The following is a 22,612-nucleotide window of genomic DNA, read 5'->3' on the forward strand; positions in this document are numbered from 1 at the left end:
CACTTTATCTCGATGGAAGGTGCAACAGAGTGTATAAAAATTAAAAGAACATCTACTTCCATTTCTCTGGTGCAGTGTGCCACCTTATATCACCATTGGTCTCAATGCAGAGCCTGGATAGCATGGCACACAGTGGTGACTTCAGGTTACTGCGGAGGCTATGTATACAAACAAAGGACGGTGCTGACAGACTGTGGCATGATGCACTGTACAGAGGAGCATATATGTTATTTTTATACCCCTGGAACCTTTTAAACGTAATTCCAGAAAACCCCAAAAACTGTATTGCCTCGTGGCCTTTGTCTAGTGGACAACCACAAAGTGAAATAGAGATGTGGGGAAGGGGTTAGGAATTGAGAGGTACAATTATCGATTCATTTAATTTTAAGAAAATCTTTTTAACCATTAGGAAAAACACAATAATCATTAAGAATAATGGAGCAGATTTATCAATCAGTCTGAAAGTCAGAATATTTCCAGTTGCCCATGGCAACCAATCACAACTCAGCTTTCATTTTACCAGTGCTCATGAATATTTTAAAGGGGGGCTGTGATTGGTTTCCATGGGCAACTAGAAATATTCTGACTTTCAGACTGCTTGATAAATCTGCCCCATTGTGTTATAGGGCCTCAGATTACCCAAAAAGTGTTTTTCAACATTTGTAAGAATTTGAATACTAATTAAATTTTGGATAAAGACATTTTAAGTAAATGATCTAGAAAGTACCTACCTTTTTATGAGCTATCAGCATACAATTTGAATGTTCATGTTCACATGCAACTTCATGATCAGGGAGCAAATGTGCTAACTGTTGGACAAAGTGAACAACCTCTTCATGCCAAGGCACATTTGCCATAGTCAGATTGCTAGCAGAACTCTCTCCACAATAGGTCACACCCTTCAATAATAAAAAGCAGCAAAATCAATATACATTAGAAAAACATAAAAATCAGTCTACAATATATTGTCAAGTGTTTTACGAAAACTGTCTTTTATTGTATAGTAATTAATTTGTAATGAAAACCCTTAAAGCAGTGGTCTTAAACTGCCAGGTTTGGGCCGCGGGATAACCTGTGCCAGGCCGTGGTAAAAAAAATTAAAAAAGGGATACTCGCCTCCAGCACTTCTCTTTATCCTCTGGTTCCTGTTTTCATCTTAGATTCCCGACAGTGTGGGCAGAGGCATGTCTATACTCTCTGCCACATGCACCCGCTATGATGATGTCATCAAGCAGTGACAGCGTCATAGAAGGTGCATGCGGGCAGAGAGCATAGATGTGCCTCTGCCCGCACTGAGGAGAGATTAAGTCGGAGTCACGGGGCGGAGAGGAGTGCCAGAGGTGAGTGTATTCTTTGTTTTTTAAATGGGGCCCTCGATGTGGACAGTTAATGGGAAAGTACTGCTGGGGACATTTTATTAATGAGGGGGAGGCCACTGCTGGGACATGTTATTAGTGAGGGGAGGCCGCTGATGGGGCATGTTATTAGTGAAGTGAGGTTTCTGCTGGGACATGTTAATGAGGGAGGTTGCTGCTGGACATGTTATTAGTGGAGGGGAGGCTGCTGCTGTACATTTTATTAAATGAGTGAGGTCACTGCCAGACATTTTATTAAAGAGTAGCAGCTGTTTTTCCCAAATTAAGCCTATACTCCTGGCCAAGTTTTCCTATTTTTTGAGGTAAAATTAGGTACCTTGGATTACACACAGCTTATACTTGTGTACATGTGATGTATATTTTTTTTTCCTCAAAGTGAAAAGCCCAAAGACAAGGGGACATTATAGGAGTGTGGGGGTTGCTATGGAAAAAGGGTTTTATAACATCCACTTTTCTGTAGCGGTCTTCTTATTAAAACATTAAAAGGGGGATACAGAAAAAGGAAAGGGGATCATTTTAAAACTGGGGCTGCAGTATATGGCACATTATATGGGTTGCGGTTAGACGTGTACTATTTGCAGGGCACCCAATTTTATTTTCCAGCGACCATGGTAAGAGGTTTAGCCCGGCCCGGTCCCTGGTAAAAAAAAAATGTTTTTTTGGGTGCAGCCGGTACTCTGCCGTAAAGGACATAGGCTTATTTGCATGATTTTATAGCATTTCTTAAAAACAAGGGCATAAAAAGCTTAAGCTTGAGGGGGCTACAGGCTCCATAAAACTTATGGAAACCAGGGCATAAAAAACTAAAAGAGCAGATCCTGCCAGAGACGGCACACACCAGTATATCAATGTGCTTGGTTTATAATTGTTGATTCTGGTGGTAGATATCCTTTAAGCGGCTTTTATTGATTAGTATATTAAACAACTATAACAAGTGGATACTTTATTCTTGTAGAAAAGACAAATCTCTGGTTTCAAGCTGACAGTGATCTCATAATGCAATTTCCTATAAATAATACAAGTACACTCAAAATATTATATATTTTTTTTTAAATAAAGCATTTTTAAAAAATGTGGTTTAGGGGCCTCATTAACCCCTTAACGCTCTGCGCCGTAGCTCTACGGCGCAGAGGTACAGGGAGTGTATGAAGAGGGCTCACAGGCTGAGTCCTCTTCATACAAGGGTGGGGGTTGTTGCATATTGCAGCAAACCCCCACCGCTAATAACCGCGGTCGGTGCTTGCACCGATCGTGGCTAATAACCCTTTCATTGCCACCGGCAAAGTCGCATCTTTATTCCGATCGCCGCACCCCCGAACGTCATCGGGGGCCGGCGATCAATTGCCATGGTAGCCTCGCGTCTTCGTTTGACCCGAGGCTACATGGCTTCTGCAGATTCGTTACAATGAGCCAGTGGCTCATTGTAATGAATAAGCTGCAAAAATAACATATATTGCAATACAGTAGTATTGCAATATATGGTAGGAGCGATCTGACCATCTAGGGTTAATGTACCCTAGATGGTCTAAGAATTAGTGAAAAAAGTTTAAAAAAATAAAAAAAATTAATAAAAATATTAAAAATTCAAACCACCCCCCTTTCGGTAGAACTGATATAAAACATAATAAGCAGTAAAAATCACAGACACATTAGGTATCGCCGCGTCCCAAAATGCCCGATCAAAATATAAAAACGTTTACAGCCGGCGGAGACGGGAAATGGCGCTCAAATGTCCGAAATGCGAAATGTCTTTTTTGTAGACATTCGTTTAATTTTTGAAAATGTATTAAAATACAATAAAACCTATATAAATTTGGTATCATCGCGATCGCACCAAACCAAAGAATAAAGCTGAGGTGTTATTTTGAGTGCACAGTCAAAGTCGTAAAAACTGAGCCCACAAGAACGTGACGCACATGTTTTTTTTTTAAATTTTTCCACATTTGGATTTTTTTTTTCAGCTTAGCAGTACAAGGCATGTTAAAATAAATAACATTACGGAAAAGTAAAATTTGTTACGCACAAAATAAGCCCTCATACAGGTCTGTACGCGTAAAAATTAAAAAGTTATGGATTTTTGAAGGTGGATAGCGAGAAATGAGCGAAAAAACAATTTTACTCCTTCAAAAAAGCCCCATGTGGTTAAATCCTCACAGGACTTTTTCTCCTCTCACAGTCGGTCCTGGCCACAAGCTGCAGTCACATTAATGTCCTTTTAATGCTGCAGCAATTGTGCACAGACCACCGATTCTCCAGTCACATGACAAAACAGCAGGTGGGGGCCCCAGACTGTGCTGGAGCGGTGCCTCTCCCTTTCCTGCAGCCGTCATAGCTATAAAGGAAGGGGATCCCAGTTCTCAAGTCTATGAAGGTCATACAGAACAGACTGCAGACACCATTTCCTCTGCAGCCTCCTTCTCTATTATCAGCAAAGTAGTCCAGACCCCTTTTGCTGATATTGTGGGGGAGTTTGGATCTTTTCTGAAGACCTCTGTATCTATCGCAGGGAGTAAGTGTTTTAAAGCAACTGTGTACTATAGAAGTATCATATATTGGATGTATGTATGTATGTATGTATGTATGTATGTATGTATATATATGCACACTGTATAGAGTGTATAATTGTATGTGCAGTATTGGTGTGCCATATGTAATGCATGTATTTATGGGTGTGCACGAATAGCCACACTGACAAGATTGTGTTCGCATTGTGTTTAGGTCCCATGCACTCGAACACACGTATTTTACAGCAACAAGCAACAGGCTGTGTGCAGTTTGCTGCTCAGCCCGGCAAGATTTGTAGGAATTGACTGCCCAGAACACAAGATAGACCTGACCTATATTCTGCGGTGCGGCAGTCAGAACTTTTCCAGTGTAGTGCTGCACCGTGCCTCATGATGCATGCAATATGAATATGCCCAATAGAAGTTGATAGGACTACGAGTTAGCTGCTGTTTGTGCGAATAACTCATGGCGAAAATACACTGTTCTAAAAACCACCTGCCCGCCAAAGAGCACTATTCAAAAACTGCTCTGTAAACCAAATAGGATAGAGAGCATTTGGTCTGGTGTCATAGGCAGTATTCTTTCATTTGATAGGGGGTTGATGCAATCAGTCCCCCGTCACAGCGCTGTGCGGATTCCAAGAGTAGAAAGGGTTGATAGCCATGGAGGGAAGAAGCCATGTGCATCTTTTCTGCATGTCCATGTGTAACAAGTCAGTATTAACAATGATCTAATGGGCCGTTTACATAGATCACTTCTACTTGTGATCTGTATATAAAACAGCAGGGTACACAATGTGCTCCCTGCTAACTCCTATCTCAGTTAATATTTTAAAGTATGTAAGTTGAGTAAAGCGCCTCCCAATCCTCCCCTCCAGAGTAAAACAAAATAAATAAATGAGGCCCTGCCTGGTATAAATAACCATCTTAAACTCCTATGCGTATTACTATTACTTAAAAGAGGAGAATTTTTAATTTTCTAGAGAAAAAATATAGTGCAACCTCTACTGTGGTTGTACCCATTCTTGTGTAAAAGTATGATCAATAGACTATTTCTATATTTATTATTACTGTAGAGTGGAAGTATCGTTAGACATAATAAATAATGAAGAATCTTCAGTTGTCGATACCTCTTATTGGCCAGCTGAGAAGATGATTTATAGGTAAAAATTATATTGGAATAGTGTGCAGAATAAGTCAATTTATGTAATGCAGACCCATCAACAGGAGTAGAAGTTGGAGCAGTAAATAAAGGAGGAGTTCATAGATGAGGAATGCGTACTCCAAGATTCTGTCAATGGTTGTGCTGCCCCAGCAGGTCTGAGGGGTACTCTCCTTATAGAAAGCACCCCGTCTCTGCATATGACAAACCTGTAATAGCCCAAATGATGGTGCAGGTTTAAAGTCCTTCTAAGATTCAACCTACATAGAGACCAACACTAGGATATTTAGTACATACAGTTAACTAGACGACAAATTATGTGCTTTCCCTGGCCCTAAGCCATAATTATCAACATTAAATAAACTCTTGTTCTACTTTTTGAATTACTGAACAAAAAAATAACTTTTTGCTTATATTCTAATTTATTGTGATGCACCTGTAGATGGCACATACTAGCAAATTGCCAGGCATGTCCTCGGTGAGATAATCTTATCAAGTGACACAACAATATAAATATTTACAGTGATCTATACTTTTAACATTCGGTCAATAAACTTGCTGATACCACTATTCTCTAAAGTCTATATGCAGCAAGCAGACAAACAAGCTAATTAATTGTCCTGGTTACAAAACTATTTCAGTTTACAGCAATAATAATTCCTCAGCTGGATGTGCAGCGATTGCAGATTACTGATAACCTGTCCTAGAGGATGGATTTGTAACATGCTTTTCTTGTACAAAACATAGATTTTATTTTCTCTATTGTACATTCGGACAGTAACTTGCAACAGTACTACATATGTAAAGATCATTTTGTACTTTAACACCTTCTGAAGACATCCTGATAATCTTGCACATGTTGTAGCTACACATTTCCACTTAAAACAACAGCCAGGTCAACCAAATTCACATGGCTCACCCCAGATCTTCCATTGCCAGGGGCTTGTACAATGGCACGTGACTAGTGTAGTGTGTAAAGGGAGCTGCATTGTAGACTCATGAAAGTAAGACACAACCAGAACAGGGATTGGTTAAAAAGGCATTTGGTTAACCGTGTGCAGACATAAGAAATCAACAGAGAGCGATTTGAATAATTAACAGTGTCCATTTTACATTAACACATTAAATTTTACATTGCCTGCTGGATAAAACAGATTTAGTAATATGGAATCTTACCTTAACTTCTATGAAGTCCGGATTTCCAAGTTTGACCAAATTTGCATATGCATTAAGTTCATCCACATTCCATGCTTTTACAAGGGTTAACCGGTATACGGTCCGTTGTTGCTATAAAACAAATCAAAGTAATTTTGATTGATTTTAAACTTTTGCAAATTGAAATAAATATCTATACATTGTTCACCAAAAACCAAACACTAGTACAATGATATAAATAATCAATTTAAAAGGTGCCGTTACAAGACAGCAAGTAAAATAACTTATTGTAAGTACTCAAATATTTTAGGAGTCCTGTTCAAAGGCTAGTATGAAATGCCATACAATAGACATATTGTAATTAGGGTGCTGTCTATAGGAACCCATCTGCAGGCCATGATAGTACGTTCAGGGCAGTCCACGATGAAAGAGTGGTTTATTGTACACCACAACAGCCTTTGAATGTGGCATGAGGTTAACGGACAATCTGTAACTAGGCATCTGGCTTGTAGCTCAATATTGCAAGAAACTTCTGATGGTTTTTGTAGATGTTTGATGCCCTATGATTGGCATGTAACATCCAATTACACTTGCAGTAAAATAGATCACTATATGTCATTCTACAAATCTGGAATCAAAGAAAAACCCATTGAATCGACCGCAGCCCTTATATGACGGTGGTTGCAGATAAAGCCTCATACCTGCTTCACATATGCATGTAACAGCAAGTTGACCAAGACCTGTGGAATACTTAACTTTCTCCTGCCAAACCCATTCACAAGTACACCAAACCCTGGCAGGGACAAAATATATTTCAGATTCATTAGGGTCAACTCACTGCACCGTTTTATTTACAGACTTTGGCTACATTCACACGTAGTACGGCGGGCATACATCGGCGCTGCGGAGAGGAGCACAGCTCGCCCAAGCCCCTCTCCATAGGAATATACAGCGCATGGCGCCGTATTCCGTAGAAAGGACATTTTCCATCTGTCTACGGGCTAAGGATTGGTACGGTGCCGCCATAGAAGTATATGGGGGACCTATGTACACCGTATATACATCGCCCGTATATATATCCCCCATACGGTCGTGTGAATGTAGCCTTAATGACAGCTACAAGTTCTATTGCAGAACAATATCCTTTTCTATGGCCTTTTCTGCTGCTTGGACAAATTTCCTCTGACTGCTGCTATATAAACAGGGATTTGCAGTCTGCCTAAGGCACAGTGAGATGTCAGCTGCTGGGTATATTCTGTCTTGTCTGTCTACTTATCACAGACATACCCACAATGCCTAACTTTCTTACAGGTGCAAAAATATGTTTAAAACCAACACTATTACAGCAGCTGATTAGATTTCAGTTTTTGGACTATAAAACAGCTGGAAATGGCTGCAGCTGTGTAAAATGTGCAGAACAGGAAGGGTTAAACCCACATCTAAATGGATGGTAAATACAACTCATACCATTTATGGGTAAATAAACAAAAATGAGTCATAATTTCTTGTTGTGGTGAACCTCTTTACTCCAGTACTCCCCTGATGTACAGTTAGTCGTTTAGTAATACTATCTTCCCTTCATGCTCGTCTGAACTGGTTGTGGAAACTTTGTGTGTCTTGTGTATGTGTATTAGGGTCTGTTCATATATATTAGTTGCCATCAGCGTTTCTAACGTCACGTGAGAGGCGTGAATGTGACGTGACGTGAGAGGTGTGAATAATTAGCAGTCCAGAGCACAAGACATAGAAAAAGTAGGCCGGGTCCAGGCTGACTCTTTTTCCAGGCGATCCTGGCTTGTCAACATTAAAGAAGACCAACGCCAGAATTGGTATGAAGAGGACCTTCGATGAGTATCGCATTTATTTTATCTAACTCTTGCTAGTAGTTTAACTCCAAGGCAGGAAACTTTAGGGCGTGAAGCAATGAATTGTCTGGTGAGTTCTGGTGGGAGGGATGTGTTAGGTGGAGGAAAGATTATGAGTTCCGTTTGTCCATGTTAAGTTTTAGAAAACAGAGTAGAAGGAGAATATGGCTGATGGACACTTTGGAATTCTGGCTAGAAGAGAGGCGATATCTGGAAAAGACATATGCGTCATTAGCATAGGAGTTGTATTGAAAGCCATAGGACTTAATGAGCTGTCCTAGGCCAGAAGTATAGATGGAAAAGACTATTGGTTCCGGGACAGAGCCTTGTGGGATACCAAAAGAGAGGGGGAGGTGAAGAGGTGGTATGAGGTCCAATATACCTTTAGAATCACATTAGTTTTATATCATTACTCAAACTGCAAATAATGTTTGTATTAAGACTTTATTCTGCAGACGTTTTGTGACAAGTTGAAAAATGTGTGACCCACAATGTAATGTTAATGGGCCTGTGTAATCCAGCCTCATGCTCCTCTGTGACCACTAGACTGGTGACACACATATAAAACAGCTGGAAACCAACACAGCATAGTTTCCCCCTTAGCCAAAATCAATGACCTTATAATTCCTTCCTATATAGAGCTGAAATAATGTAATGTCACTGTGAAGATCAATATAAAAACATGAAACAAAAGGAGATTTATAGATTGGAGGGGAGCCGCAGCACTGCACCTACATGCATATGCTGCTTATTCCCTTTACTCCTACATGTGTGTAGCAAAAGAAAGTGCGATTAGAACACCGTGGCTTTCATTGTCTTACAGTACGTGCAGTACAGAATTCTAACCCTGGTGTGCTTTTCAGATTCTTTTATTAGAAGGAAAACAAGATCACAGGTGCCACTTTTATAAATACTGCTTATGTCAAAAGAAAAAAAATAAAATAAAATACATTTGTGAGGCCATGGAGAAATCTATAATAGAGCCGACATAGTTCTGTGTTGTGCTGCAATAGAACATTGATAATGGCCAGTTCATGTATGAGTCACACATTGTACCACAGGACACTGGGAATATTTCTGAAGCCTTGCTCATAAATAATCACCCTATGCTGGAGACGTGGGTAGAAGGCAGTGAAAGATTTCTGACGTGGGATATTAAGTCTTATTGCATGCTGCTGTGGAAGCTTTTCACCAGTGTACAGCTTACAAAACCATAACATTATTAATACTAAATGAAAAAGCCTTCCAAGGGTTTCCTTGATGCTTAGCATTTACAGTTTTCTTTTGAACATGACAAGAACAATCATACGGTGTTCATGTAGTCACACTTACGGAGGACAACTCCAGTGACATGACTACAGGTAAAAACAGAGCCAAAGAGGGACAGTGAGCTCAGATCTGCCCATTTTGTCAGAAGCCCCATTATAACAAATGGATAATGTTATAAGGTGTTTGGGGTAGAGCTACTCACAAAACTGATTTAACTTCTGAAACTCAAGTGCTGGCACCGATCGGGGCAGTTAAATCTGTTAAGTGCCGCGGTCAGGTTAACTTACCGTTAACTTAAATCACCCCCCTTTCCCTAGAACTGATATAAATATAAACAGTAAAAATCATAAACACATTAGGTATTATCGCGTCCCAAAATGTCCAATCAAAATATATTAGCGATTTTTTCCCCAGCGTTTAACCCCGTAACGGAAATTGGAGCCCAAAGTCGAAAATGCCACTTTTTTGCCATCTTGAAAAATATTAAAAATTCTATAAAAAGGTGATCAAAAGCCCATACAGTCCTCAAAAATATATCATTAAAAACGTAATCAAAAGTCGCAAAAAATGACACCACCCACAGCTCCGTGCACTGAAGTATGAAAAAGTTATTAGTGCCAGAACATGGCAAAATGAATAATTTTTTTTGGTACAGAAGGTTTTAATTTTTTAAATGTATGAAAACATTATAAAACCTGTACAAATTTGGTATCCTCGTGATTGTACAGAACCAAAGAATAAAAATAGACATGTGATTTGGGGTGCTCAGTGAAAGCTGTAAAATCCAAGCCCACAAGAAAACTGTGCAAATGCGTTTTTCATCATTTTCACTGCATTCTGAATTTTTTCCTGCTTCCCAGTACACGGCATGGAATAATAAATACCATCACTATGGAGTTCAATTTGTTACGCAGAAAACAAGCCCAAACAGAGCTCTTTACATGGAAAAATAAAAAAGTTAGATTTTTGAAGGTGGGGAGTGAAAAATGAAAATGCAAAATCGAAAAAAAGGGCCACGTCCCTAAGGGGTTAAAGGGCACATCTAATATTTGCTGCTTTTTGTAGTGTGCTGTTCTTTCTTTGCGTCTTCCATTATACATCAGTGCTCCATCACATATTATATGGATATATTTCATATATAGATAAATGCTTATGACAATCAGTATTACTGTCTGATATGCATGATAATTTGTAACATCTTAAGATCATAAAACAAAAAGACGAGATGCACTGCTTGCGAATCCAGCTCACCCCACTTCCCACTTGAGCCTCCGATTAGGTTCAGATGCTCGTAGATCTTCATGCAGGCTTCAGCACATCATAGAACAAGAACTGGACTCGATCTCAGCACAAATCCGCATATTCAGGAAGCATGGTTCAGTTAAAATAGTAGTATTCATCTATATTGGAGATGATGCATAAAAAACATACAACGACGAGTATCCAATAGAGCAGTGATGGCTAACCTATGGCACTGGTGCCAGAGGTGGCACTCCGAGCCCTTTCTGTGGGCACTCAGGCCATCACCAGAGATGAGTCCAGGTATCTTCCTGCAGTCTCAGACAGCCCAGGACTTGCTGTGCACAGCGCTATTTTAAAGTGACAGCGTTACCTGGGACTATTTTCTGCTTTATTGGTGTCCTCAGGGGCTGGTATCAATGAAAACTGTGACAGAGAAGGGAGTATAAATCACAAATGAAATTTCTGTGTTGGCACTCTGCGATAAATAAGCGGGTCTTTGTCGTAGTTTGGGCACTCAGTCTCTAAAAGGTTTGCCATCACTGCAATAGAGGAACCCATGGACCTACATGTTTTGGCTGTCACGCCTTATTCATGCTCTATTGGATACTCGTCTTTGCATGTTTTTTATGCATTTTCTCCAATAAAAAGAATACTACTCTTAACTGAACCACACTTCGTGAATATCCTAAAATTATGGTATATTTGATGTTGTAGCCTTTTTACTGCGATTTGCCAATGGAATAGTGTATCCTGTATGTTCTCTCTGTGTTTGCATGGGTTTCTGAGATACACAAGACAGCAGAGATGCAGGAGAAATCAAATGATACATGTGCCCCATTGTCTTGTCTTAGGTGCCATGTAAGCATCATTTCTAAAACTTATGTAGAATACCCATTCTATTTTTATAGAGAAATAACATAAATGTCCAGAACTGATGAAGACTCATCAACCCAAAAACTGGTTCACACGTGTACACTTTAGCCTCTTGCTATTGGGACACATGATTATTACAGGCAAAGAAACAGTTGTTTGCTCCAAAAAAGTGTTGTAAAAGAAAACAAAACTAGCAATACTCTGTGATAAAACAAGATTGTAACCATGTTCCATTAGTTTTATAACCAAATGAAGAACGTAAAGCTTCACTCATCTAAACCGAATATGTAACTGCACAACAAACAAAATTATAGATTTCCCCACAGTAGATAGAAATTCCAGATGTTGAACAACAATTTAATTTGTATAGATTTTTTTCGTATCCTAATTAAAACAGATGTCTGATTAGATGCAACAGTCTGCTTCAGACAAAAAAGCAACATTTGCACGCAGAAAAAAGCAAAAAAGCAAAATATCACCCATATTCAAAAGGCTCACTGAGAATTGTCAAAAAGGGCACAGACAGTGTTTACTAGTAAAGTAGATTAATTCAACAGATGGTTCTTGGGGTCAGGGCTGCAAAACAAAAAAGCCAATTCCCTGCGGTTTCTCTAACTAATGCATTCAAAATTTCTTGTATCCTAGATACTGCAATCTTCGTTTCCCCAAATAGTAAAAAACAGCTCTTTCTCCCTCTCCAGTCTTAAGTTAAGAACAGGGCTAAACAACAAGCTATGCAGAGGCTGTCCACAGACACTGGGCAAGTAAATAACCCATCTTCATGTGTCCTGTGACCTAAAGTTCATTTCTTCCTTCTTCTCAACAACCTCCACCCCCCCACACTGTCTTTCATACCTTTGTGACTCAAGTGGGTCCTATACCTCACTCTTTCCTTCCAAAAGATGGAAGAACTCAACTACAAGCCTACCATGCTAGTTGTAGACATTCATAGCATTCTAGGAGTAGGCACTTTGTTAAATGTTTGTCCATTTAAGTGTCCTTAAAAAGGTATTCTCATCTCTGCATTCACATTTAATTCATATTCCATATATGAATATATATATTACATTTTTTATCCTGTGAAGATAATTTGACCACCACCGTAATCCTCCACCAGTGAACAGAGATGCAGTATTTAGTTCTGCCCAAGTACCTGAATTCAGCGCTCTTTACCACATGCAGCATTTCCTGGTCATTTCACATGCAAAAATTATTTCTACTTTGTGCAATAATTCCAGCAGAGGTGGTCGCATCCAAGAACAACTATTTTGTTTCTAAGGGACCATATGAATGCATTTATATACATTTAAACATTTATCTTCACACAGATAAAACAACATTGAAGAAATGTAGGTATATGGCAAATGAATTAAATTAGATGAGAATACTTTAACAGAGAACACACCAAGAGGTGACTGTATGCTGGGGGCTTCATAGAAAAGGACTTTGTTTGGAGGAACACAATAAGGGATTTTTCACACTGATCTGCAAGAAAATTGGTATAAAAAGTGATGTTAAGACCATGTGGATCCCGTCTAAATTTCTCTCACTAACAAATCTCATGGAGGACAATATGTGTTGAATATGATTTGTTTGTGTGAGAGGGTGTGTCCTTCTGTACTTTCCCACTCCCTTATGCCTAGACATTTATACACTTGTAGTCTCAATTCTGTGAGCAGAATAAATGTCCGTTTAGGAGGGGGACAGAGGGACGTTACTACAGTACTCACATTTGACATGTTAGAAAGGTTTTGAATTGAAGAAATGAATTGGTTTTAAAAGTTAGTGACCTTGTAAGTGACCCAAAGGTGGAGAACAGCAAAGAAAGAAAAAAGTCCTACTTGGAGAGAAATCACATTTTGTCCTGTTAAATGGTATCTATTCGTTTCCTTAAAAGATAATTACACAAAATGTGGCAAATATGTTAGTAATACACTGCTCAAAGCTGCAAACAAAGAGCAATTTAGAAATACCTAGAATGTGCACAAAAACTATTCTTCCCAATTTAAGTTCATTACAACAAAGTAAACAAATAGCACAAATTTAAACCCAGCTTGTAAGAAGTATTTTAGAGAGGTTTATTATTCTAAAGTGAGGAGAAAGGGCATTTTAAGTATCTACTTCAAGAGAAGCTGGTCAAAAGATGAGGGCTACATCTACTATTAGGTTCCACAAATTAAACCAGATCTAGGGGTTAACAAATTTTCAAGAAGTGATGAGAAAGAAGAAGAATAATATGACAATTACTCAATCAGTTCCAATGATTACACCACGATCTACATTGGTCACAGCTGACACTTGTAACCAGAAGAACACCAAATCCTCATTCTATTTCTATAAATGGAAAGGACTGCCACACCAAACACCTGAATCCACTTACAGGCAGCTTAATCACAAATTACTTTTCTTCTAACCCCTCATGAAAAACTTAGATGGCTCTATATACCCAAAAAAGGATTCCAAGGCAGCAGATTTAAATACAAAAAGGTCACAAGAGAGTGATAAACTTTGAAGGGCCGATAAAAAGCTGCAGACAGTGTTTGGTAGCAACCTGTAATGATACAGTTGTGAATGTTAGTACAGTAGAAGCTACTGTTTGAATTTTACTTCTCATTAATAGGGATTGTCCACTTTGAGCAAATAATTACATTGAGTAATGTCAATGTACATTTTGTATCAATTCCTCATGGTTTTATAGATTTGTTTGTTTTCGTTCAACAGGAAGCTTCTTTGTTTACTTCCTGTGGATAAAAAATTGTTTCCTGGACATGTGATGTCACACAGGTGCAAAGATTGTTATAGCACAAGGCTCTGATTACTCTGTTAAATAGCCGTGAAAACAAAAACAAAAAAAAAAAAAAAATGCTTTGCTGGATTAAAAAAAAAAAAAAAAAAAAAAAAGCAGAAACCCATAAAACCACAAAGATCACAGAAAGTAAAGTAAACATAAGTACACAAACCATATCTATTTGCTGAAAGCGGGCAACCCCTTTAAACTGTAAATAGTGCATATAAAGGGTTTGTCCAGAAAATAAAAAAAAAAATGTCTTTATTGCTGTTGAAATTTAAAACATACTGATGTTCTTGGAAATGCCCAGGGGCACTGCCTAATCACATATGTGTTTCTGTGGAAATGCATGCAATTGATGAAATGCAAAACCCTGGGTGCGAGTTACAGATCAGGCTGCCTAAATTCTACCATGGTGCAAGCTGCTGTAGAACACAAGATAAAAATTACCTGTGAAAGAAGTTGTGCCCCCCTCCCCCCCCCCAGCCTCCGAGCTTGATTCTTTTCTGCCAATTTTAACAAGACTTTGCATAAATGCCAAAGCCATAATCTATAAAAATTGCCTCCATTTGTTAAAGATTCAACACCTTGATGCAAGATGTGATGCATCTGTATGTCAAAAGTCTGTTAAGGGCTCACGGGCTATAAAAATTGTAGATTCACACTGAAGGAATTAAAACTATGAATTATATACCTAACAAAGAAGTGTGAAACAACTGAAAATGTGTATAGGAAGTACAATTTGTTGTGCAGAAAATAAGCCCTTACTCTCTACATGTAAAAATGATTAAAAAAAAATATGCATTTATGAAAGTAGGGAGCAAAAAAAATAGATACGGTAGGGACGGGAAGGGGTTAAAAAGAAAGACAAAGGCAGATAAGGAAAAATAGTTTGCAGCTCACATCATTCAAGACAGGAAGAATGAAAAGAACAAACTGTTATGGTCCGTTTCACCTTTACTCAAACAGCAAAATGCCCTATTGATAATCAGTAACCTTAATCAAACGTGAAGCGCCTCTGCTACAGCCAGATTCATACATCTCAGGTAATCAGCAATAGTACAGTACAAAGTAATAAAAACATAACATACTAAATGCAAGGACATTGAAGGACAAGGATGAAATGGGTTTCATTAATACCCACAGGTCACTCGGGAAAGAGGCAAGGCTCACATATTTCATTCTCAGCGCTAGAAGAGCACAGAGAAGTGCAGTAAAATACAATGAATGGAGGCTTTAGATTTATTGGTCACAGCCAGGACACACATAAAGGGTAACAGTCCAAAAAATAGAGATGTCACATTAAATGGCACATTCATCTGAAATAGAAAAAAATGTGGCATTTGCAATAAAATATGAACAGATAAAAATGAAGTGATGCAAGTTCATTTTTCCCTTTTTGGCAATTTAAAGAACAGGGAAATAAAAAGCACATATCATCAAGTCAACTAACAAAACCTTTAGTCTGTAAATAATGGTAGTCAAAAAGTATGCAGACTCTACAGGGAACTAACCAGGGAGCTTATCCAGATTGTCACAAAACATCATGAGCACTACATTCATGGCAAGCTTGAAAGGGTTAAAGGGTTATTCTGGTTCTAAGAAAATATCCCCCACCTCACTATAAAATAATAGCATCAAACGTTTTGAAGCATCTAGAAAAAAAATATCACCAGGGTCTGCAGGGTCATATTTCTATATGTGTGGATTGAAAAAAAACAAAAAAACAAAAAAAAAAAACAAATACCAATACCACACACAGCAACCATTTATTTATTGATGCCCCATCTACTAAACATCCAATCATAAAAGCAAGGGAGCTCTAGCATATAGTCAAGCTACCCTGACTCCTGACTACCACTGACATCACAAAGAGAATTTGTGAGGGTGGGGAAATGAGGAGATTGATTTTTCTTCACACTTCTAATGTCTCTCTCGAGCCCCCTCCTTCAGGGGTTGGTTCAGCGGATTCACAGATAGACAGCTTTTCTCTCAATCATTCAACCCACCCTCAGGAATTCTCTTCTACGTCACACAGAGGTCTCTTTCTCCATCAGCATTTAAACTTTTACAAACCTTTAAAGTTACTACAGAATACCATAAATTGAATTGTGCAATTACAGTATATGTGTTTTTTATCTTGTTCTTTCAAATACTACTGCTTTGACTAATTGGCTATAAAACTGTCACTTTTTGTACTACCTGGTAGAATGCGTATATAATTATTTTTTAGCACCGATTTGCAAAATCATTAAAACTGAGGTTTAAAAAGCAAAATGTGATGACAAAAAGCTGTTTGCTCGCTGTCAAAAGACACAGTTGAGGGATAAAACACTTTCATCACACACCAAGTATGAACAGTAATATAAGTCAGTCATAATATGCACTCGCAAATGTGTACAGCATCTTTGACGATCGAGTAAACCTTTAATATGTATGTATTACGTTGTCTCTATTTTACTTTAGACTGATGTAATGAAGTAATATATTAGACTGATGCAAATAAAACAGACAATACTCAGCAGATATATAAATAGCACTGAATGAACAAAGTACTTCTTGTTCTTTTATTTACTTATATAGTCCTTTGTTAAATTTAGACCTCGAATGTCACTAGCTGGAACCACAAATTCAGATATTGGACTGTTAATTGAAAATGTTGCTCCACATGCAACTTACTACAAAAGTATGAGCGCGGTTCAATAAGTTCCAGTGTTAGAAATAAAGACACCATATTTCCAAATTTTTATTTTTTTTTTATTTTTCAACATAGTCCCCTTGATTCACTTCTCCGAACGTTCGGGAACAAGGAAAAGTTGCATGGAACCAGATCGGGTGAATAGAGGGGGTGCAGCAGAAATTCATAACACAACTCATGCAGTTATTGTAGTGAAACAGCAGCTTTTTTCGCCAAATGTGATTGTGTCTCCTTCAATTTTTTTGTTGAAGCAGTCCAATATCTCACTGTAGTATTGTCCAGTGACCGTTCTTCCCTTTTCTAAAAAAAAAATCCACGAAGATGGCGCGGTTTGCGTCCCAAAAAATCGTTGCCACGACCTTTCCGGCCGATGGGACAGTCTTCGCTTCTTTGGAGCAGATTCACCGGGAGAAATCCATTTTTTTGATTGTTGCTTAGTTTCTGGTGTGAAATGATGAATCCATGTTTCATCAATGGTGACAACTTGACGCAAAAACTCCTTTGGATCTCGCTTAAATTGCTCCAAACACTGCTTTGAAGTTAACAGCCGCATTCGCTTGTTGTCCACCGTGAGCAATCGCGGCACCCATCGCCAACATGTAAAATATTAATTGCCATTCTGGTCGATGTACCTACGGCCTCTGCTACTGCGCGCACTTTCATTTGCCGATCAACAAGTATCATGTTGTGGACTTTTTGAAGGATTTCCTCGGTAACCACGTCTGCCGGGTGTCCTGGTCGCTCCTCATCAAAAATGGATGTTCGCTCATGTTTAAATTAGTTGAACCAATATCTAACTGCGGTCAAAGTGTCCCCATAAACAGCATCCAACTTTGCTTTATCTCCTCGCATATTTTCCCATCCAAAAACAAAAAGCGGATTACCAAACAATACTGCTCTTTTTCCAACTTAGCAAATATTATGAAACATCTCACTCAAATGGCTGCCAAATCCAAACTAACCAATCAATCAGTCTGCAATCTGTTTTTCTGTCGTTTTATAGATGGCAGCACATAATACCACCTTCCCTGAGGAGTGCGCTCTGTCGCCAAACACTTACTTATTGAACCGCCCTCGTATAACTAATAGCTAAAATATTGTGAATACACTGTGTAAATGGAAATCTTAATAGGCAATCCAACACAAAAACTATGATGGGAAAATGAAGTGCTCAGTATAAGAGGCCTAGTTTGAGTAATCAGTATGAGGAGAACAGAAGAGAATGTGCATTATATATTAGACTACTTGCAGGTACAATGGGAAAGCAGGAGACATTGCCAGATGTGACAGCATGGAGATCAGGTTCCGATTTTCATTCCCATTCTACATTAAAGCGTTAAAGTACAGTTACTAACAAAAAAAATAGTTTTAGTACAGCTGGAGAGAGACTTTGACAACAATTCCAACTATACCTAAATCATGCTTCTGGTTTCTTTCTAGCCTGAGATATAGCCTCATATATATCATCCCTTCTTATAAAGTCACATTCAGCTATTGCAAGTTATTCCAAATAATATTTAAAAAGGAAAAGCCCAATGCAATAAGTGGCTAATTTTAAAAACAAATATGATACGCCTTTGAGGATTTCCTGTTATATTTACGGGTAATAGGCTGTCTATATGTCAATGAGCAGTGTTAAGAATAACAACGTCTGATGCACTTTGTCAGACATCTTATAGATCATGCACTTTTCCCATCTCCAATAAGTTTGTTGTTTCTACACCAGAATATTCAAATTGACATAGATTTTCTATACCATACAAAAAAAAAATTAAAAAAAAAAGGAATGTAAAAAAAAAAAAAAAAATCTCCATTATAATCAAAATGTAGGTACGGCTCCACTTCAGGTGTTGAACCCCCACTAATTACCTATTGATAGAACATTAACCCCTTAATGACCTGGCCCTTTTTAGTTTTTTCACTTCCATTTTTCACTCCCCACAATCAAAAATCTATAACTTTTTTTTTCCATGTAAAAAGCTCTGTGATGGCTTGTTTTCTGCGTAACAAATTGCACTTCATAGTGATGGTATTTAATTTTGCCAGTACTGGGAAGCAGGAAAAAATTTCAAATACAGTGAAAATGGTGAAAAAAATGCATTTGCACAGTTTGCTTGTTGGCTTGGATTTTATGGCTTTCACTGTGCACCCCAAATGACATGTCCTCTTTATTATTTGGGTTGGTATGATCATGGGAATACCAAATTTGTATAGGTTTTATAATGTTTTTATACACTTCCAAAAATTAAAACCTCCTGTACAAATTTTTTTTTTTAATTCTGCCAATTCTGGCGCTAATAACTTTTTCATACTTCAGTGTAAGGAGCTGTGAGTGGTGTCATTTTTTGTGACTTTTAATGACGTTTTTAATCCTACCATTTTTAGGACTGTACACCTTTTGATCACTTTTTATAGAATTTAAGTTTTTAAAACGGCAAAAAAGTGGCATTTTCGACATTGGCCACTATTTTCCGTTAAACGCAGTGAAAAAACATTATTATATTTTGATAGATCGGCCATTTCGGACGCAGCGATACCCAATGTGTTTATGATTTTTATTGTTTATTTATATCAGTTCTAGGGAAAGTGGGGGATTAAGTTTTTTAATTATAATTTTTTTAAAAACTTATTTTTTTAACTATTTTTCAGATTTCCTAAGGTACCGTATATACTCGAGTATAAGCCGACCCGAGTATAAGCCGAGACCCCTAATTTTACCACAAAAAACTGGGAAAACCTATTGACTCGAGTATAAGCCGAGGGTGGGAAATGCATTGGTCACAGACCCCCCAGTATACAGCACAGCCGTGCCCCCAGTAGTATACAGCACAGCCGTGCCCCCAGTAGTATACAGCACAGCCGTGCCCCCAGTAGTATACAGCACAGCCGTGCCCCCAGTAGTATACAGCACAGCCGTGCCCCAAGTAGTATACAGCACAGCCGTGCCCCCAGTAGTATACAGCACAGCCGTGCCCCCAGTAGTATACAGCACAGCCGTGCCCCCAGTAGTATACAGCACAGCCGTGCCCCCAGTAGTATACAGCACAGCCGTGCCCCCAGTAGTATACAGCACAGCCGTGCCCCCAGTAGTATACAGCACAGCCGTGCCCCCAGTAGTATACAGCACAGCCGTGCCCCCAGTAGTATACAGCACAGCCGTGCCCCCAGTAGTATACAGCACAGCCGTGCCCCCAGTAGTATACAGCACAGCCGTGCCCCCAGTAGTATACAGCACAGCCGTGCCCCCAGTAGTATACAGCACAGCCGTGCCCCAAGTAGTATACAGCACAGCCGTGCCCCCAGTAGTATACAGCACAGCCGTGCCCCCAGTAGTATACAGCACAGCCGTGCCCCCAGTAGTATACAGCACAGCCGTGCCCCCAGTAGTATACAGCACAGCCGTGCCCCCAGTAGTATACAGCACAGCCGTGCCCCCAGTAGTATACAGCACAGCCGTGCCCCCAGTAGTATACAGCACAGCCGTGCCCCCAGTAGTATACAGCACAGCCGTGCCCCCAGTAGTATACAGCACAGCCGTGCCCCCAGTAGTATACAGCACAGCCGTGCCCCCAGTAGTATAGAGCCGTGCCCCCAGCAGAATAAAAAAATAAAGTTATATACTCACCGTGCGTCCCGATGCGCAGCTCTGCTCCCCCGATGTCATCGCGGCTCCTATTCTTGCTTCAGCTTGCTGGGCGCCGTCTTGTTCTTCTCGCGGGCGGCGCCTAGTATGACGCGCCGCTGCTGACGTCATACTAGGCGCCGCCTGCGAGAAGAGCATGGCGGCGCCCAGCACGCTGAAGGAAGAAGAACAGCAGCCGGGAAGCCAGAAGAGGAGCCGCGATGACATTGGGGGAGCAGCGCTGCGCATCGGGGCCACCGGAGGGTGAGTATATAAGTTTATTATTTTTTTAGTCAATTTTAGTCAGTATTGACTCGTGTATAAGCCGAGGGGACGTTTTTCAGCACATTTTTTGTGCTGAAAAACTCGGCTTATACACGAGTATATACGGTACTTTAACCCTAGGTTGTCTGATCGATCCAATCAGATACTGGCATACTCAGTAGCTGATGGCCCATTGTAATGAAAGGGTTAAAACGAGACAGCCTCTGGTTTATGGAAGATCAGAGGCTGTCATGGCAACGGATCACTGCTCCCCGACGAAGTCAACGACATGGCACCGATCGCGGGTGTTACCGGTAAATCTTTGCTGCAATATGCATCAAAGACTTACCGGCTATGGAGAGGGCTAAGCACGTGAGCCCTACCCATGCACCAGGACCCGATGCCCGCCGTACTACTACGTCGCGCGTCGGTAAGGGGTTAAAAATTGTTGATATAAGACTGAATATCTGTGGTTTCAGTGATTGCGATGGTAAAAGTGCCTTGCTAGAATTTATCTACACAATCCAAAATTTAATTTATTTTTTCTTTGCCTTGTCTGCTAACTATGAGAAGGGATTAGTGTGCACTTGGCGATAAATTAAGAAGGTAGCAACTCAGTTTTGAGCTTGTTCATTTTGGCTAGTGAAAATAAACGGAGTTTAAACAAGTTGTAAATTACAGTTCTGTGAACTCCTTTTTTCATTTTATATCTCTTGATTTAAAAACTAGGATATGGCTAGCAAGATTGGTGGTATGCTCCAGTGCACACTCTACCGTAGGTATACGTTGCTGAAGCAGGAGTCCAAGTGTGAATATGGCTGCGACAGATTAGTTATCGAAGGCTTCAGGTGACTCATCAAATTTATATTATTTTAATGCCTTTTTAGCATTTATAGCCCTTATAACATTTAGCAGTAAGCCACGTGGGGTGTAATCTAGTACATCCATATTGGAATAAATTTTGAAGTATAATGACTCAATATAGATTTGAATTTTTCCAATTAAAACATTAGCCTCAACTCCTTAGTGACGAAAATGTGCCGGTTTAAGGGCCATAACTTTTTTTTTCGTGTTACCTTAAAATTTTTTCTGTGTTTTTTTTGGGACACATAGAGCTAGTTAAAAAGGTAATACAAGTTTAAATTTTTTTTTTTCATTTTTTTTATTTTATTTAAAAGTGGAAAAAAGGCTTTTTTGTAATTTATAGGTTTTTTTTTTTTCAAATCAACTCAAAAGATACATTACTAATGGATTCCCTATTTTGTTTCGGTCGTTTTGATATATAAAAAATATATATAGTTTTGAGCAAATGGGGCAATTATGGCGATGCTTTTTGTAGTGAAGCGGTGGATTTTTTTTTTTTTACAGGGAAATGTCATTGTAATTTTATGAATATTTATTAAATATTTTGTGTGCATTTTACTTTATATGTCCCCCATGAGGTCATAAAAGACCATGGGGAGACTTTTTTTTATTTTGCTTTATCTTTTTCTCTTTTACAAGTTTTCCCCTGTAACTGAGCCTCTGTCACTGGGAATTGTGATCAGAGCTGAACTGGGTCTAGTTGGACCCAGCACCTCTGTTTAACACGTGACCGCAGAGTCTATGGAGCCGCAATGCTGTGAGGAGCGGAGAAGGGAGGAGTGGTAACAAACCACATCTCCCTTCTCCCTAGTGTTTTTCGGGACGTCTGACCTGGTCCTGCCCCCGCAGCTAGCGCAGGAGCAGCAGAAAACTGCAGGGACGTCTTTCGGGACGAAACGAGTTAAAGTTCAAGGTTTTTAATTTTCCGAC

General features: G+C 39.3%; 1 protein-coding gene across 1 annotated transcript in view; it reads right to left on the reverse strand.

Annotated features, from left to right (window-relative positions):
• The window catches only part of LOC140118364 (S-adenosyl-L-methionine-dependent tRNA 4-demethylwyosine synthase TYW1-like), a 117,003-nt gene that overhangs the window by 7,681 nt on the left and 86,710 nt on the right, over positions 1 to 22,612 (reverse strand). Inside the window, exons 14-15 of the mRNA XM_072136201.1 lie at positions 6,219 to 6,329; positions 732 to 899 (exon numbers count right to left, since the gene is read on the reverse strand). Of these exons, the coding sequence (XP_071992302.1) occupies positions 732 to 899; positions 6,219 to 6,329 (279 nt within the window). The remainder of the gene's footprint in view (positions 1 to 731; positions 900 to 6,218; positions 6,330 to 22,612) is intronic.

Source organism: Engystomops pustulosus, chromosome 2 (genome assembly GCF_040894005.1).
Source record: "Engystomops pustulosus chromosome 2, aEngPut4.maternal, whole genome shotgun sequence".
Taxonomy (NCBI): domain Eukaryota; kingdom Metazoa; phylum Chordata; class Amphibia; order Anura; family Leptodactylidae; genus Engystomops; species Engystomops pustulosus.